Genomic DNA, 18830 nt, shown 5'->3' with positions numbered 1-18830 from the left:
TTTTTGAGGGACCTTTGAAGATTGGAATGGGTGCGGTTTGGCAGATGTTGGGGAGGGAGTGAATTCCACCCAGTGGGAAAGGTAGGCATTGGGAGAGTCAGGAATGAAGTATAGTTAGAATAGCTTGGGAGAAGCCAAGAGTGCAAGTTAGAGGGGTAACAAGGGAAGAGGGTAGATAGGTAAGGAGGGGGACTGGCTTCGTCTTGTTTGTGAGGAAATATTTAGATTTAGCTTATTGAAGTGGTATAAATGATGATTATTAGAATCTCTTTAAAAGGAGTTTAAAGATCTGTCTTTCTACCTTCAGTCAGAAAGAAGAAATATTGCTTTTAAACAGAAATGCCCATCCTTGACCCAAGGTGTTGTAGAATTTAACAGGACAGGACATCCCAGTTTAGTGCATTTGAAATGGTCACTCAATCTATGGTATTTGAATGCTTACTCTGTGCAGAGCACAGCCCTAGATACTTTGGAGAGTGTAGTAGGAGACACATTTGCTGCCTTCAAGGAACGAACAATCTAATGGGCGAGGCAAGGAAGGCAATAGAGTATCAAGGTGTATACATAGGTACAGTGACGGGGTTGTGGAAGATGTGATTATCAAAGTTCTTAGGTGATGTGGAAGGGTGGATAAAACAGGTAGAGAGATGAGTGATTAGAGAGGGAAGGGCTCCTTAGGAAATGTGACTTCAAAAGGGTCGGCGGTAAGAGAGATGAAAATGAGGCACAGTGAGTTAGACTGACTTGAGAGGGCTGGGTTGTCGTGGGGAAAGAGCTGACTGAGTACCTAAAAGCCAATGGTGAGAAATTTCTACATGATTCAGAGAACGGGCAGCCAATGGAGGCTCCTGAGTAAAGGGGGAGACGACGTTTTAGAAAAATGATCCAGGCAACAGAATGAAGTAGGGATTGCAGGGAAGGAGATCAGTCAGCAGGCCGATACATTTGGCTCCTCTCCCCACAACCCCCACCTCTCGCCTGACTCAACCTCACTGCCTCGCTCCCTCCATGGCACTGCCCCAGAGGCAGGTGGGAAGAATGAAGTGTGAGGAATGAGGGAGCAGCTCTTGGGCCCAGAGTCCGTTTTGGAGGTGGGGAGTCCTTTAAGCATCACACTGAGCCTCTAACCGCTGCTGCTGCCTGGCAACCGGAGGGGCTGTGGCAGCGTATTGGGGAGGGGCGTGTCGAGTGGAGTGGGAGTCAGGCCAGCTGCATTGCTCCTGGAGCACTGCCAGCTTAGAATCCACGCAGATGGCTTTCCCCCAGCTCAGTCATTGAGCGCTTACTGGGCACAGAACAAACACCGTACTAAGCTTTTGGGAGAGTACAACACAATGAAGTTGGTAGACCTGTTCCAAGTCCACAAGGAGCAGCGTGGCCTAGTGGATAGAGCACAGGCCTGGGAGTTAAAAGGGCCTGGGTTCTAATCCCAGCTCCACCACTTGTCTACCGTGAGACCTCGGGCAACTCGTTTTACTTCTGGGCCTCATTCCCTCATCGGTAAAACGGGGATTAACACTGTGAGCCCCGTGTGGGACAGGCTTTGTCTAACCCGATTATCTTGTATCAATCCCAGTGCTCAGAACAGTGCCTGGAACATAGCAAGCGCTTAACAGATATCACAATTGGTTTTTAATATTCTTATTCTTTTTATTCTTATTGTTATTACAAGGAGTTTGCATCTCAAGGGAGATGAGCAGGAACCATGTTCTTCCCCCCACCTCTCCCGACCCAGGCTGCTAGCGGTTGGGGTGGATAAAGCAGGTAGGGAGATGAGTGATTCATCAGGAAAGGGGGCATAGAGGAGATGTAATTTCAGAAGGGCCTTGCTTGGAAGAGCAGTGGAAAGAGTTTCAGGCAGAGGGGACAGCATGAGCAAGGGTTTGGCAGTGAGCGAGGTGAAAATGAGGCATGTTGAGTAGGACTGTGAGCCCACTGTTGGGTAGGGACTGTCTCTATATGTTGCCAACTTGTACTACACTTGACTGTGCTCTGCACACAGTAAGCGCTCAATAAATACGATTGATGATTGGCTTGAGAGGGCTGGGGTGTAGTGGCTAGTTTAGGCACAGACGGGGGCCTGAGAGAAGTGACGTGAGCCCCTTAAAGACTGCTAAGGCCTTAGTATGGTTTACTTCCAGGTAGTCCACTTCAGTACGAAGCTCAGAGGTTTTGGGCCAACTTTATCCTCTCAGGGGGCGCAGACAGGGTAAGATTCCAGCGTGGGACTCCAGAAGCGCCTGCTTTTTCAGGGAACATCTTTCTCCCTCTCCCTTCCCCATTTCAATGGTATATCCAGATATGCTCATGAGCGGTTTAGCAGAGGCTCACTGTATGATTTTGGGTTGGAGGTGGAGGAGTAGGGCGGAGGAGGGAGGTTATCTTTGCTCCGTCCAAATCAGCCTGTTTTCTCTTTTTCTGTAGAATCGAACAGTCGCCACCCCAAGCCATGGAGTATGGGACATGCGAGGAAAGCAATTCCATACTGGTGTGGAAATCAAGATGTGGGCCATTGCGTGTTTCGCGACCCAGAGGCAGTGTCGAGAAGAAATACTGAAGTAAGGCATGTTCTAGTGTAGGTTTTGGGCCTCTTCTCTAGTTGGCTTTGGAGCTGTGTGACTTTGGGGAAGTCATTTAACTTCTCTGAGCCTGTTCCCTCATCTGTATAATGGATGAGCCCCATGTGGGAAATGGACTGTGTCCAACCTGTTTAGCTTATATCTACCCCAACGCTTAGTACAGTGCCTGGCACATAATAAGCACTCAACAAGCACCACAGTTATTACTCCCAGAGCAGATGATATTTTACTTCCCTCTCCCTTCACCTCGCCCCCCTTTCAGGATATCAGGGCTGGAGACAGTCTCTGGTTTTGTTTCTTTGTTTGTTAGTGTGTGTTTTTGTTGTTTTGTGACACATGTGAAGCACTTTCAATGTGTCAGCACTGTTGCAAGCGCTGGCGTAGGTACACATCGAACAGGTCCCTGTCCCACATGGGGCTCACAGCCTAAGGAGGAGAGAGAACAGGTATAGAAACCCCATTTTGCAGATGAGGGAACTGAGGCCCAGAGAAGTGTTCTTGTCGGGGTCTCCTCCTAGGGGTTTCACGGACCAGCTGCGCAAGATCTCCAAGGACGCGGGAATGCCCATCCAGGGCCAGCCGTGCTTCTGCAAATACGCCCAGGGTGCCGACAGCGTGGAGCCCATGTTCCGTCACCTAAAGAACACCTATTCGGGCCTCCAGCTCATCATCGTCATCCTTCCGGGGAAAACCCCTGTCTACGGTGAGAGGCTTATATCAGAAGTAAAAGTTTTGCTAAGGCTTTCTATGCTTGACCTTTCGGGTTCCACTAAAATGTTGCTGAAGAGGCGGGGTAATAGCTTGAGTGGTCCACAGTCCATAGCTTTAAACTATGAGCGGCTTGTGGGCGGTAATGTCTGTTGTTATATTGTACTCTCCCAAGCGCTTAGTACAGTGCTTGAGTGCACCCAGTAAGCACTTAATAAATACGATTGAATGACTGAATGAATTTGAAATTGTAACAGGTAATATTGGAGCAGGACCGCCATCCCATCAGGGTAATTAGGAACAGAAGACAAAAACGTCCGCTGCCTGGATAGCACTGACTAGCAATCATATTTATTGAACACTTACTATGTGCAAAACACTGAACTAAGCACTTGGGAAAGTCCAGTATGACATTCCCTGCCCACAACGAGCTTACGGTCTAACCTAATCGCAGCATGAGTTTTTGAGCCGAAAGTTTTTCCCAAAGTAAAAGTGTTTTGCATTTGCTCCCCAGCGGAGGTGAAACGTGTAGGCGACACACTGTTGGGGATGGCGACTCAATGTGTTCAAGTGAAGAACGTAATCAAGACGTCTCCTCAAACCCTCTCAAACCTGTGCCTAAAGATTAATGTTAAATTAGGAGGAATCAATAATATCCTTGTACCTCATCAAAGGTAAGGCACCCACAGCGTGAAAAAGCCTGTCATTTTTGTTTCTCTCTTGTCATCCCTCCGGCTGGAGCGTATTGCCACATCAGGTGCCAGACATTGACAGACAGTAGGTTTATCTCGCCTCTTTGGCTCCAAAAGCAACAGTAGTAACTCATTCAGGAGTGCTAATTTTTCATTTTGAGGGCGGGCGCAAAGTTGGGGTGGACCTTCCAAGGGTTGGGAAGGTCCCGTGGGAAAGAACTGGGGGAAAACAAGTTGCATGGACACGTGTGGGACTGGGGACAGATACCCAGAGGGCTCGGGAGACAAAGGGATCATAGGCAGGGCACGACAATACCGCGGGGCCACGTCAGGCCAGGAGCACCCCTTCCCCTCTGAGGCATTTGGTGGTGGTGGTTCCAGGTTCTTGCTGAACGGGGTAGTGCAGGAAAGCCCGTAGGGGATGAACTTAATGCCTCCGGAGCCCCAAATTTTCTGGCTTGATTCCCTCCAATCCTCCCTGGCACACCATTCCCCTGATCTGGTGTTCCTACTCAGACATTGGTTTCAAATATCTAGTAGTATGAGAGACATTTTGGAGGATAACACCTAGAAATTTTTTTCCTCTGCTCGGGTATTTAGAAAAGATCTCTCGCTTCCTGCTTCTGGTCCAGACAGGTGTATTTCAGAGCCCTATACAAATGCTGAAGATAATTTCTCTATTGGGAAGGTTTTTTTTTTTTCCATCGTGTTAAATGATCGTGGAACCTTCCCCTCATGCAAAAAACACCCTAGGGAAACGCTAGCCAGTTTTATCTAATTATAGTATTTGTTAAGCTCTTATGTGCCAAGCACCGTTCTAAACACTGGGATAGGTACAAGTTGGTCAGGTTGGACATAGTGCCTGTTCCACATCGGGCTCAGATGTCCTGTCCATTTGATTTTTGAAGAGATAATTTTTTCTTAATTTTGAGAGGATGGGGAGGGAGCCAGTGAAATTTAGAGCGATGGTAATTATTGCATTAAATTCTTCCCATGTGCTAAGTACTTGGACAGATACACAGTTATGAGATTGGACACCATCCCTGTCCCACATGGGGCTGATAATCTGTTCTACAGATGAGGGAGCTGAGGCCCAGCAGAGTTTAGTGTCTTACCCACGGTCTCACTTGTGTCCGGTGGCAAGCTGGAACATGCAATTATATACCCCCGACTCCCCAAACTGGTGCTTTTTCCATAAGGCTATACTGCCTCCCTAAGAATCAGGTCAAAAATCTAGATATTAGGCAGCCTGGATTGATTTTCAAAATTCACTGTTAATGTGTCTGGTGGAGTGGTGTTTTTTCTGCCTTCAGTAATTGAATGTGGCATAGTCACATATAGTTTTGAGCAACTCAAATCGGTAGATCAGTCAGTCCTGAAAGACATTTGACTGTCAACTTCTTTGAGCAGGCCCTCCCAACAACTGCAGGTCGATTGAGGACTGGGCTTCTGTATGAGTTTTGGGAACAGCACGAGCCCACCATTGGTTCAGGCATGAAGAAGGTTGTCGAAACATGTCAGTTTTGTACTTTTTTTTCTTTCTTTTTTTTTTTTTAAAGACCGTCTGTGTTCCAGCAACCAGTGATCTTTTTGGGAGCAGATGTCACTCATCCACCCGCTGGGGATGGAAAGAAGCCTTCTATTGCTGCTGTAAGTTTCCCCCCTCCATCATTTTAGGAAGATCAAAGTTTCAAAATTTACAGGCAGAGGTGATACATTTCAGAAACCGTGCAAGACTTGTTTTTCTTTCATATTAGTCTCAACCATACATTCTGGTCATCTGAGTTCTGCCCTATAGTTTTAATTGCCAGATAAATCTTAGACACATTTAAAAGTCTGGCTGGGGGATGACATTTGAGCTTTCTGCTTGATGCTTCTAAAAGCATTTTCATTAGCAGACACGACGTGAATTGTCATTTATGCTGGTAAGTGATATTTCTTTTTTGAAAAACAATTAAAATGTTATAGTGCACTCTGGTGATTTACGTTTCCGAAGTTATGTCTGTTAGATCTGATCTGTCGTACCCATTCTCCAAACAACTTGACAGCGAGGAAAAGGTAAATGGCAACTATTGCTTCTGGGTTTATCACCCTAATTTGGGAAAGCATGAGTCTATTTTGAACTCTTGATGACTCTTTGGAGAACTATTGCCCTCTTCTACCACATTTTAGGAAGTCCTGTTTAGGGGAGGTTGTTAGAAGATGAGTGTGAAAGGGAATAAAAAAAAAAAAATTCCCAAAGTGAAAGTGAGGAATGATGGAAGAAGTCCATCTGAGGTCATTTTAGCTGGACCAAACCCAACAAAGTAGAAAGAGGAGAATGTTGTGAGGTGGTTTTTTTTTCATTTATTTTTTAATTCTAAAATGGTGGATCTGAAGGACCTCTTTTAATTATAAACTGGTGGACAAGAAAGGCCAGGAGATGCTAACACCATTAAGAATAAAAATTTGATTCCTCCATGGAGGCTTGTAGAGAAACAAAGTCCAGCTAATATACAACCAATTGGATTCTCTTCCTGTAGTTAGTCCATTGCTTTTCCAGTCCAGTGGAATTGATTTGATTTTGCTTCTAACAGAAAAACTGGTATCTGTCATGGTACAGGGTTCATTTGTCAGAGTTTGGAAGTGCTTCTCACCAGTTTCTCTTTAATATCCTCCCTCTAGGTTGTAGGTAGTATGGATGCCCACCCAAGCAGATACTGTGCCACAGTAAGGGTCCAGAGACCCCGGCAGGAGATCATCCAGGATCTGGCCTCCATGGTTCGCGAACTCCTCATCCAGTTCTATAAGTCGACAAGGTTCAAACCCACACGGATCATCTTCTATCGGGATGGCGTTTCCGAAGGGCAGTTCCGGCAGGTCAGTGGCTTGTGATGTAGTAATAATAACAATAACTGTGGTATTTGTTAAGCACTTACTATGTGCCAGACACTCTATTAAGCCCCGGGGTGGGTTCAAGCAAATCAGGTTGGACACCGTCTCAGTGGAAATTACAGTCTCAATCCCCATTTTACACGAGGTAACTGAGCCACAGAGAAGTGAAGTGGCTTGCCCAAGGTCACACAGCCGACAAGTGGTGGAGCCAGGATTAGAACCCACGACTGACTGTAAAGCCCATGTTCTATCCACTATCCTGTGTCGCTTCTCACGGGCTGAATCCAGAAGAGTGCTTGGCGAATCCAATTCCCTGGTAATTTGGTTCATTTCCCTTTTGTGGAAAGGATCCAGTTGGACTGATGGGTTTTAAAACTGGGTGTCTCAACTAGTTAGAGGTCTGTAGTGCCTCATGAGCCCCACCTGACCGGATGTTGAGGTATGGATTGATGTGACCAGCACTCAGTCAGCTCTCCTGCTTCTGCCCTGCCGTGTTGATTTCATACCGCAGCCCAGCCTGTCCACATCACCCCTCCAATGCCAACCTACATATTGTACCTCAGTCTAGTCTGTCTCTCAGCCCATGCCCTGCCTCTGGCCTGAAAATCCCTCTCCCTTCATATCGAACAGACAATCACTCTTCTCACCCTCAAAGCCATATTAAAATCACATCCCTCCAAGAGACCTTCTCCAACTAAGCCTTCATTTCCTCTACACTCTCTCTCCCTTTTGCATCATCCTTGCACATGCACCCTTTATTCTTCCCACTCTCAGCCCCACAGTATTTATATATGTATCTATAATTTATTTTAATGTCTGCCTCCTTCCTGCTCTAGACTGTAAGCTCCTTGTGGGCAGGGAACATGTCTACCAGCTTTTATATTGTACTCTCCCAAGTACAGTGCTCTGTACATTGTAAGCACTCAATAAATATGACTGAACTCCCTCTCCCTTCATATATTACAGACCACCACTCTCCCCACTTTCAAGGCCTTATTAAAATCACATCTGCTCCAAGAAGCCTTCCCTGACTAAGCCCACATTTCCTTTACTCCCTCTCCCTTCTCCATCCGCTATGCACTTGAATCTTCACCCTTTAAGCTCTCAACATTCACCCCAACCGTAGCCTCACAGCCCTTGTGTACAGATCCGTAATTTATTTTACTGTCTGTCTCCCCCACTAAACTGTAAATGCCTTGTGGACAGAGAACGTGTCTATCAACTTTTTTGTATTCTTCCAAGCACTTCGGTGCTGTCAATAAATGCCACTGATTGAATGAGAGTGGCAAGTGTAATTAAAGTGAAACAGTAGAAATAGATTTGGGGGGGGGGGGGGGGAAGCGAGAGGGTAGAGGAATGTAAAGTGGATTGGGAAGATGAGGAACTCTTAACATGCCAGGGAGTATGTTCAGAGAACATACTGAGAACCGTTCATTCACTCATTCATTCATTCAGTCGTATTTATTGAGTGCTTGCTTTGTGCCGAGCACTGTACTAAGCGCTTGGAAAGTACAATTTGGCAACAAAGAGAGACAGTCCCTACCCAGTGGGCTCAGCAGTGTGGCCTAGCAGATAGAGCACAGGCTGGGAGTCAGGAGGACCTGGATTCTGATCCTGGTAACTCCACTGTCTGCTGTGTGACCTTGGGCCAGTCAGTTAACTTCTGTATACCTAAGTTACCTCATCTGTAAACTGGGGATGACTACCGTGAGCCCCGGATGGGACATGGACTGAATCCAACCTGAGTAGCTTGGATTTTAATGAATGTAATGGATTTTATGAATGCTATAAAAACCAAAAAGCAACCCCAAAAATTGAATTCTGTGCTCTGCCCATTTCATTTGACTGTAGGTATTGTATTATGAACTGCTGGCAATTCGAGAGGCCTGCATCAGTTTGGAGAAAGACTACCAACCCGGAATAACTTATATAGTGGTGCAGAAACGACATCACACTCGACTCTTTTGTGCCGACCGAACCGAAAGGGTAATCTTCAGTCCACTGCAATACTGTAAATGAGGCTCTCCTGCCAAAACTCCACTCATTGCTCCCCAAATAATGGGTGGGGGATGCAGGGAGGGATCGGTGGGACCCCAGTCATTGGTTTGGGAGCGATGATTGATCCACTGAGAGTCACCTTCTCCCCTCCCTCTCCTCTTCCCCCTCCCATCCCATCCCTAGTCCCCACCTACACACACACACCTGTAACAGTTGGACTCCTATTCAAGCAGCTGCTCCTCTCCTCATTGGCAGAGGCCTATTAAATGACAGGCTGAATGGTGACCAAGCTAGCCAAAGACACTTTTGGGACAAGAAAATAAGGAGCAGTTTTTAATTTTCCCAAGTTCAACATTCCCAGAAAAATGTTACAACTCCAATTTTATTTTGGCTTTTCAAGAGGATGAAATAAGAATAGATCGACAGTTTTAGAATCTGACTATTTTTTAAAACCTGTTCAGGCTCTTGGAGGAAAAGGCAGTATATTCAGACCGTTTCCCAAACAGTGCTTTTCTTCAAAGGCAGGGACGTCTCTTAGGTCATTCTCCATGTGGGGGTATGTAGTCCAGGGGGTAATGGCATTTTGATTGGCTTCAGAAGGCAGTCAGACAAGTGCATTTGACTTGTAATTTATCAATCGTGTCATCCGAGTTTGACATTTCGTTTGTTTCCACCACAACCCCAAAAAAATTAGGTGGGAAGGAGCGGCAATATCCCAGCTGGAACCACAGTAGATACAGACATTACTCACCCGTACGAGTTTGATTTTTACCTCTGTAGCCATGCTGGAATACAGGTGAGTTTTCCATTTCCGAATGGATACAGTGTTGATTTTGTGTGACAGAATTTTATCAACAAAAATCTCTGCCGTCACTCACCCACAGACTGAGATGAACCAAAAAAACTACAGTAAAATAAGGGCCCAGGAATTCTCTCTCCCATTCTGTATTGGTAGTGTCCAGGCGGTTAAAATGCTTAACACTCACTAAATAAACATTCTTCTTAAGGATGTGCTATTATTCCAAGTAACAAGTTATTTACACCTCTCAAAAAGGCAGCCACATAGAGGTGTGTATGCAGAGCGTGCTTTCCTGTCTTAATTCTGGGAAAAAGATATACAAAACCTCATTTGGGGGTCTGAAAAGCACCTGATGGAAATTTGGGGTTTAAACTGTCTTTTGGCATTAGTACAAAAGCGTTTGGATACAGACTTGTAATTACCCTTTTCAGTCTCTAAGTGTGAAACCTTGATGGCTGAGATTATTAGAGAGCTTGCTTTTACAAGAGGTGTGATGACACCTACTTAAAGAAGCAGTCTAGTGGATAGAGCACAGGCCTGGGAGACAGAAGGACTTGGTTTCTAATCCCATCTCCGCACTTGTCTGCTGTGTGACTTGGCAAATCACTTCACTTCTCTGTGCCTCAATTCCCTTATCTGTAAAATGGGGATTAAGACAGTGAATCCCATTCAGGACAGGGCCTGTGTCCAAACTGACAACCTTGCATCTACCCCAGCGCTTAATATAGTGCCTGGCGCATAGTAAGTGCTTAATAAATACCTTAAAAAGGAAAGACAAACAAAAAACAGCAGTCTGTTTTTTCTTCAGCCTACTGTGCCATATTCTTTTAAACAGTCTGAAGATGGTTTTCTTATTCATTCCGTGGAATGTGTGGTTAAATTTCTGTTCCCAAGCCATCTAGGAGTTAGTTGGAATGGTCAAAGTGGCTGTGAATTTGCTGTCAAACAAGGCAGGCAGGAGGTTTTTGCTGCAGTTCACACGTACATCGGAGAGGTTAATCCAGAAGACAAGAAACCAAAGGAATCGCTGTCCCCTTCCTCCTAGGGTACCAGCCGACCCTCGCACTATCACGTTCTGTGGGATGATAACTGCTTTACAGCTGACGAACTTCAGCTGCTGACCTACCAGCTCTGCCACACATATGTGCGCTGCACACGATCTGTTTCTATACCCGCACCAGCGTATTATGCTCACCTCGTAGCATTCAGAGCAAGGTACCATCTTGTGGACAAAGAGCATGACAGGTAAAAGAAATGACAGAACAAGCGGCTTTTGGTAAGATCCAGCCGCGCTGTTATTCCTCCAAGAGGCCTTCCCCCAATAAACCCTCGTTTCCCTTCCTCTCCTTCCCCGCTGCACCTCCCGGGCATATGGAGCTGTACCCCTTAAGCACTTGACATTCATCCCACCCACAGCCCTGGTGAACGTATCATTATTCTTTCTCATTTTCCCAATCCTTAACAGAACAGACATTTTAATGTCCGTCCCTCTGAACTGTAAGCTCCCTGTGGGCAGGGATCATGTCTACCAACCCTTTTGTATGCTCCTCTCACTACTCTGTAGGCACTCACTAAATTCCATGGATTTGATTCGTGGCCTGCTGTCTGGGCAGGAGAGAATGCAAATGCCATTGAAGGCTGGGGACTTGTAAAATATAAATAAAATGGTTTCAAGAAAGCAGATTGGAAACTCCTATCTGTAAAAATCTATAACCACTATGTGATGGAGTGTTCATTTTGTAAGCTTGAGGTGTTCTACAGTTCTGTGACGGCCCAGAATAAGTTGATTGGAGAGGTTCCCACTTCTTTTATCAGAAAAGTTCAGCTGTCTCTGTTTGCCTGCCCTATTGCCCTTCGAAATGTATGGGCAATTAAATACTTAATTTGGACAGACAGTTGATATCTTGTGGGTTGGAATACAAATAATTGGTATTTGTACCATATGAATGTGGGGTACTTAACTGTTCCTGGAAAAAATATACGGGAATCGAACTACCGTAGCAGATCTAACCAGGAAGAGGGTTACCATGTTGAACGCGATCATCTCTGGCAAGACAGTTTCTGGGAGGCATTCATATTTTAATTTTTTTTTTCTTTCCATTCAGTGCTGAAGGAAGTCACGTTTCAGGACAGAGTAATGGGCGAGACCCACAAGCTCTTGCCAAGGCCGTACAGATTCACCAAGACACCTTACGCACGATGTACTTCGCTTAAAAAAAAACAAAAAAACAAGCCTGAATACACTTAAGGAAGAACTGAAAAACAAATCCACATACAACGTATGTTTCCAGTGGGGTCAGTTTAGGGGGCATGCCTCCAGCCATGCAGAATCCAACACTGTGCGGAGGCCAGGGGCTTATCCTAAATTGATACGAGGAAGATTGTTTACTTCATCGAGGAACACAGCACTATTATGCAATATGAAACCAGCCAACTGCTTTTTTGTGCGGTCTCCTGTAGGAAGTATCGCAGTCATTTTATTTGATTATTTTTATTTCTTGTAGTTGAACCCTTTTAATGCCTTTACCTCAAGTTGCTTGGCAGCACAACTATCTTTGCAAAAAAAAAAAAAAGTAAATTTAAAGATGGTTTAAAAAAAAAACAACACACAACACCTATAGGAACAATCAACGATTGTTGGTAAAAGTGTGCAAAAAAGTGCGCGGATGAGTGTACCTGTTGTATAAAATGTGCATGTATGTATTCCTAAATATACACATGCATACTTTATGTACCTGTGTATATATCTGTATCTAAAGAGATAATGGATATATACCTGTCTGTGTATATATATTTTTATAACCCACTCCATTAGAGAATTATCTCTTTATTTTGCTCACTCTCCCGCTGGCTTGCCCCTTCTCTCTTCTGTCTTAATTTCCCTCACTTGTTTTCCTCTTCCCGTTGTCGCCTCTTTCACTTCCAGACGCTATCAGTGATATTCAAATGTTCACATATCCCGTGCATTTGAATGTGCAGCATGGCTAACTACATATTTTTTGCACTCCCTACTCCATTGGGTTAGCCACCACTGTTTTAGTATCTTTCTACACAGCTTGGAGCCCTCAACTCTAGAAATTGCTCTTTTAGGGGGGATAAAAGTGATTTTTATATCTATTTCCATATATGATTCTGTGAGTGTGTATATCTGTATACATATATCTGTATATGTATATATAAATTTACAGTTGCCAGTGATGCAAAGTAGGCATATAAGCAGTAGCAGTTGAAACCGTCCTTTCTCATTAGTAAATTTACTAAAGCTGCTGTTTTACCTTGTCAGAATTTGAAACGGTTTCTGTCTGACAAATGGTGTGTACTGGGGAGCTTCGCGTAAGAACACATTTTTTCTGTGTGTGAGTTTCACATGAAAATCTTTGGAAGCATTTTCCGAGCAAATATTTAAAACAATCAGAACTCTAGAGTTGAGCTCTCCAAAGTGGGGAGGTTTTTGGGTTTGGGTTCTTTTGTTTTTTTTGGGTTTTTTTTTTTTTTTTTTGCTAGTTTACTTGCTGCCGCTCACCTTAATGTGATTTTCATATATATTTTTATATATATGTGTGTGTGTATATACAAATATATATGTCTGTTTTGAAGTTTAGCTTCCTTTTCTTTTATATTTATTAGAGTAATAATAATGCTTTAATTTAATAATTACAGACCATATTGGCAACATCTTTTTGTTTTTAGAGAGGTAACCGATGTTTATTTTAAGGACTGACAACTTGTTTTTGCTATCTTTTAGTGCAATAAGCCGTTCTAAAGGAGAGCTGTGTCCGTTTAGCTGAACCGAAGCAGCACCTGTCCCACTGGCAATGGGAGAACGGGCACCTCTATGGTTTTAAGAGACCAAGTCAAAAAAAAAAAAAAAAAAGCCTTAATTTCAAAAGGAAAGTTTTGTAATCCACAAGGGGTCTAGAGGATGCTCCTCTTTTAAATCAAGGTGGCAGCGAATGGTAATGGAGTTGTCTGAGCTGCCCTGCTTTGAGCTTTAAGATTAGAAATGAGGCAATGCTTCAGGCTAACAAAGGACCGTGAGCACTTCTGGTTTAGGAGACGCTGAACTTGTTTGAAGATGGGAAGCTCTTGGGGCGGAATTGGGTTTCCACGTGCCCGTTTTCATTTAGCCGAAAGGAATGGTGACAGCGTCTCAGCGAGTCGATCGTTTGTTTCCAAAGCGTATTTTGCTTATTTATTGTGCCACTTTCCTTTTAAAATTAAGGTGTCGGTAACTTAAACCCTTCATTTCACTTTACAGAACGCATAGGAAGTGAGGGCTGGGATATTAAACAAGTTAAATCACTGAAATGTGAAAATGAAAAGAAAAGTAATGAACCTTAGTACATTCATTCCACTTTAAAATGAACAGAGTACTTTAGGGCTGTCAGAGCGGAGCATTTATTCAGTAATAACAGGGAGTCAGGGGAGCTTTGCACTTTGTAACTCATGAAAACTGCATTTTTGACGGTTTTATTTGCACTGGTTCAAAGTCTGCTGCAGATTGTTGATCATGGGCATTGCTGTTATCCCAGTCCTTATGAATCCCACCCGTTCTCCTCATGAAAACCAATGGGTTTAGCCGTTTTGTCTCTCTTCTCATTTCCGCGAAATCCACTATATTTGCCAATTTACTGTATTTTGAGCTTAAAATCTGAGCCCGTTTTGCTCCAACAGGTGTGAAATCCTTTGGCCCTCTTTTCTGCCGGAGAACCAAGAAAGTACTGTATTTGTGCATTTGTATATTGTAAGAAATATATGTAGTGCTCTTCACAACACTGTGTCAAAGCGCTTCACGGAACAGGTGGTGTATAGACATTATATACCTATATATTTTTCTCCCGTTTTCCCAGAAAAATATATATGGCAGATAAATTGGTTTTTATTTTCTCTTCGTAGGATTTGAAACTGCACTGGATTTTTAGTCAGGATAGCAGGCAGCACGGAGAGGGCGAGTAAGGAAAGCAGACGGTTGAAATGGCCAAGTGGGAAGGGCTCCTTCCGTTCCCGACTCGCTTTCCTACGTATCGGTGATAGTTGCTCCCCCATGACCTCTAGGTTCCTGGGTGAAGGGGTTGGCATGAGAGGAGCTCTTCATTTCATCTTCTTTGCCCTCAATCTCTCAGAAAAGAGCTGCTGGCATTAGGGCCTTCCGTGCTCAATCTGTTGGAAGCACATTTCTATTCTGGAAGTCGGGGATTGGGGATTTCTTTTTTCCCTACACGACCTTTGCCTTCTGAATAATTCCCTTACCAGGTGCTCTCGCCCTTCATGCCGGTGCCGGCTCGAAACCCCTCACTCAAGGAGACTCCCGAATCCATATGTTCAGTAATAAGAACGACAAGGTAATCTATCAAGCACTGTGCTAAGCGTTGGGGTAGATAGAAGATGATCAGATCGGATGCGGTTTCGGCCCCAGGGTCAAGAGGTGGGGAGAGTCGGGACCATGCTGTCTAGCATAGTAGTTGTCATTCCGCTTTCCAAACAGGTAACGACTGTTGGAAACTTGGTGAAGATGAAGCTTAGTGTTTTAAATTGCTAGGCCAGGTAGCAAGTCTTGTTTGGAAACCTTGTTCATTTACTGCAGCCCCTTGCGGGAGGCGTTCCTCATCATTGAGTTAAAAAAAAAAAAAAAAGTGCTTTTCAATGTTATCCCTTAGACCCTCCACACTTCCCTGGCCCACACTTGATTACTATTTTTTTAAAATGCTTCTAAATTTGCTGCTTTCATCAAAAATATTTTTTAATGCACTTTTCCACTGGAAAAGCAATTTTTAAAATGTCAGCTCCAAAGTGTAATTGGTTTTCAGGGGAAGGGGAGTCGGGAGTGAATATATATACTTGGTTTAGCAAATACGTCAAAAGTGCCGATACACACATTTGTATTACAGTATCAAGTTACTGGCATTAAAGGCAACACATTTATAATACTGTAGCTGCTATATTTATTTAAACAGAGATGGACAGTTGATGCACTAGGGAATGAGGAGATGAGCAGGAATCATGGCTTAGTGTTGGAAATGGTATCTCTTCTTTTTTCTTTATTTTTTTTTTTAAATGAAAACTAGTGGGATGAAATAGCAAACGTAACAAAGGGTGCTGCCGTTTTAGCTGATATTAACTATTCAGAGATTCTTCCTTTGATTTAAAGACCCGTGAAGACATGCATTTTTGCTGTTGGCCAATTGGGAAAAAAGGTACCTCATCAGCAGTGGGAGTTTGCAGTATGTTTTCACAAGACTACATGGGTTCTTTTTATTTTTATACTGGCTCTCCTTTAAAGAGAAGTCGCTTGAGATTTTTAAATGTACCTTTGTGAGAATTTTCTTTAAGGCAATACAGGGCATCTCTTTCCCTTTCTGGGAGTTATCTTGGATGTAGTCAGGGAGGCATGCCAGCCAGTGTGGAGAGTTTTACCTGATCGGCTCATCGTCACTTTCTAGAACGGGGTCGTCCCCCTACCTTCAGAGAAGCTCTCCCATTTTTCTAAACTAAAAACCTCTTTTCTATCTGTTGTCTCCCATTTTTGTGACTATTCTGTACGAGTCCCTGGTCTGCTGACACACAGAACTGTCTGGTCCACGCTATGGATCTGAATGTCCCGACGGGAATCAGAGGTGGTTATTCTTATTCTTATTATCATTATCATTATTATTATTATTGTGGTATTTAAGTGCTTATTGTGTGTCAAGCACTGTCCTAAGCGCTGGCTAGTTAAAGTTAATCAGAGGGGTTCGGAAGAGTGCGGCTTTTCTTGAAAGAGGAAAGGAGAAGGGATGGCGGGCCTAGTCATAAAAATCCAAAGGAGCCGGTGTGGAGAACATTATTCCTAGAAACAGAGAAGGCAGGGATTCCCTTTAAGAGCAAATGGGATCCAAAGGCGATGGATTTTTATGTTGGTGTTCTCACTTGAGGCAAGGCTAGCCGGTCCAATCTGAGAGAGACGGGGAATGAGAGTGTTGGTAGGAGTTTTGTGTTAAACCTGGGAATAACATTTTGCCCACCAGCTAAACTGACAGCTCTGCACGGTTGCGTTGTTACTCAGGATTCTAGACCGGTCTTAAACATTTGCTTCAGCAACTCCTTTTTCTACTTCTTTGCTCTGGGCTACTTTGGCGGGAGAGCAGCGAGTTCCTGCCGAACCATTCCATTTTAAAATGGGTCCCTGTGAGTTGTCAGTCAAGCTGCTTCAGGATGTCACTGACCCTATGTTTCTTTCATTTTTGTTGTTGTGTTTTTTAAAATAATAACATTTATGGTATTTGTTAAGCGTTTACTATGTGCCAAGCACTGTTCTAAGCGCTGGGGTAAATACAAGGTTATCAGGTTGGATACAGTCCATGTCCCACATGGGACTCACAGTCTTAATCTCCATTTTACAGATGAGGTAACTGAGGCCCAGAGAAGTGACGTGACCTGTTCAAGGTCACACAGCAGACAGGTAGCAGAGCCAGGATTAGAACCCCAGGTCCTTCTGATTCCCAGGCCTGTGCTCTTTCCAGCAGGCCATGCTGCTTTTTGTTCCTTTAGCGCAGCATGCTTTTGTGAAATAGGAATATGTAGACGTCAACTATCCGTTGTGAACGATGCCCCTCTCTAAACTGTTCTGTTGTTTCCTTGGAGTTCCGAGATTCGTAGAATTTCTGAACGTCGGCAATAGATAGAAGTCTTCCCTTGGATAGAAATCCTTTTTGAGTTCTATGGCTAGGACGTGCCATAAAGTGCGTACGTCTTTTGACGTTGGGACATAAGCAGAGCACTATGGATAACCCTGCAGATGTCAAGAAACAAACCACAGAATTCAAGAAGAAGTGATTCCTTCTTTAAACTTGTAAATTATTGTCTGGTTGTCTCTTGGGGCCAGTGGCAGATTTCGTCCGTCACTGCCACTGTGGAGTGTTTGCAGCCTCCCCCGACTGACAGAGTTGACAGAGGCAAAGGAAGACATTTCTCCTCCCTTGCCTTCCACCTCAAAAAATGGTACTCGGAATTGAAGTTGCTTCTGCTATTCTCAGACATGGAGCGGATCTGTAGTTCAAACCTTCACTCATCAGCAAATTCACTTGCTTAAATATCTTTTTATATAACTGACATAGTTAAGGCTTGTTTTTAAGTGATTTCTGCAAGGGAATCTTAGTAACTTTACCTGGGCTGGGTAGGACCTTAAGATGATTTTGGGGGGGTGGGGGAGTGGGTGGCACGGGGGGCACTAGTTAGGAAAGTCTCAAGAATTCTTACCCTGGAAATGTTCGGGTCAAAAAATGGTATTGTGGCAGGAGGGCAAAGCTTGTGGAGTGAGGAGAGCAAGAGAAATTCCCAGAGGAATGGTTTTTGGATGCATCAGTTGTAAACCTTGGCTCACAGACACATTTCTTTTCTAGCTATGTGCCCCATCCTTTGCGAAAGTACTGTGTGTAATAACCAAATCCTAATTCTGCTAGTCCGTGTAGTTCCAACGTTAGAATTTGTAGGGATTGTAAAAGCTAGATCTTCCCACCGCCCCCCCCTTAAAGCAAGACTGCCCTCAGAAAGTGCCTTTTCAGAAGATGGTGCTGTAGAATTTTATTTTCAGAGTACGCAGCTGAAAATTCGAAGGAGAAATTGTATGACCATACTAAGAGTCTGACAGTGTCACTTAGGTCCTGTTAAACAGGAGTTTCCCCGAATCAGGACCGAGAAAAGTTTGGTAGTGGGAGGCGGGGTGGGAGGGGTTGTTTATTTTCTAGTTAGGGGATATTTTGGGGAACGATCACACAGTTCAGTTTGTAGGCTTGCGGTCATCCAGCTCAGGGGTTTGGCAGAAGTAACTCCTTGCAGTTTTATGTTGTGTCTGGGCCAGCGAGTACCCGTAGTTAAGGCTTACAGCGGTTAAACAGCTGAATGTTTGGGCAGGATTGTGACTTATTGGAGAGCAGGGGCAAGAACTGAAGGGAAAAATGACCAGCCAGGAATTGTGCGTCACAGTCTCTACCTCTTGTCCTTTCGAGCACAGCTGGGCCCTTTCTGGTTCGGACACAGTTGTCTAGCCTTAGCTGTTAAGGAAAACTCTTTTCAAGGAAGGCTGCTTAGGCAGGGAGGCAAGTTTGTCCTTCTGACGGCAAACTCCCCCAAATGTTGATTCAGGTATAGGGAACAGGTGAAACAGACTTTGACATCTCTAGCTCCAAATAATTTGGGACATGG

The 18830-nt window shown here is 44.2% G+C and overlaps 1 protein-coding gene across 1 annotated transcript in view; it reads left to right on the top strand.

The window, feature by feature from the left end:
• The window catches only part of AGO3 (argonaute RISC catalytic component 3), a 63916-nt gene extending 46984 nt beyond the window's left edge, over positions 1 to 16932 (top strand). The window contains exons 11-19 of the mRNA XM_038757973.1: positions 2425 to 2558; positions 3098 to 3282; positions 3802 to 3961; positions 5539 to 5629; positions 6644 to 6838; positions 8705 to 8839; positions 9546 to 9647; positions 10696 to 10895; positions 11756 to 16932. Of these exons, the coding sequence (XP_038613901.1) occupies positions 2425 to 2558; positions 3098 to 3282; positions 3802 to 3961; positions 5539 to 5629; positions 6644 to 6838; positions 8705 to 8839; positions 9546 to 9647; positions 10696 to 10895; positions 11756 to 11864 (1311 nt within the window). The 3' untranslated portion in view covers positions 11865 to 16932. The remainder of the gene's footprint in view (positions 1 to 2424; positions 2559 to 3097; positions 3283 to 3801; positions 3962 to 5538; positions 5630 to 6643; positions 6839 to 8704; positions 8840 to 9545; positions 9648 to 10695; positions 10896 to 11755) is intronic.
• Positions 16933 to 18830: the final 1898 nt, after the last annotated feature.

This window comes from Tachyglossus aculeatus, chromosome 16 (assembly GCF_015852505.1).
Source record: "Tachyglossus aculeatus isolate mTacAcu1 chromosome 16, mTacAcu1.pri, whole genome shotgun sequence".
NCBI lineage: Eukaryota > Metazoa > Chordata > Mammalia > Monotremata > Tachyglossidae > Tachyglossus > Tachyglossus aculeatus.
This window is presented reverse-complemented; position numbering and strand designations above follow the sequence as displayed.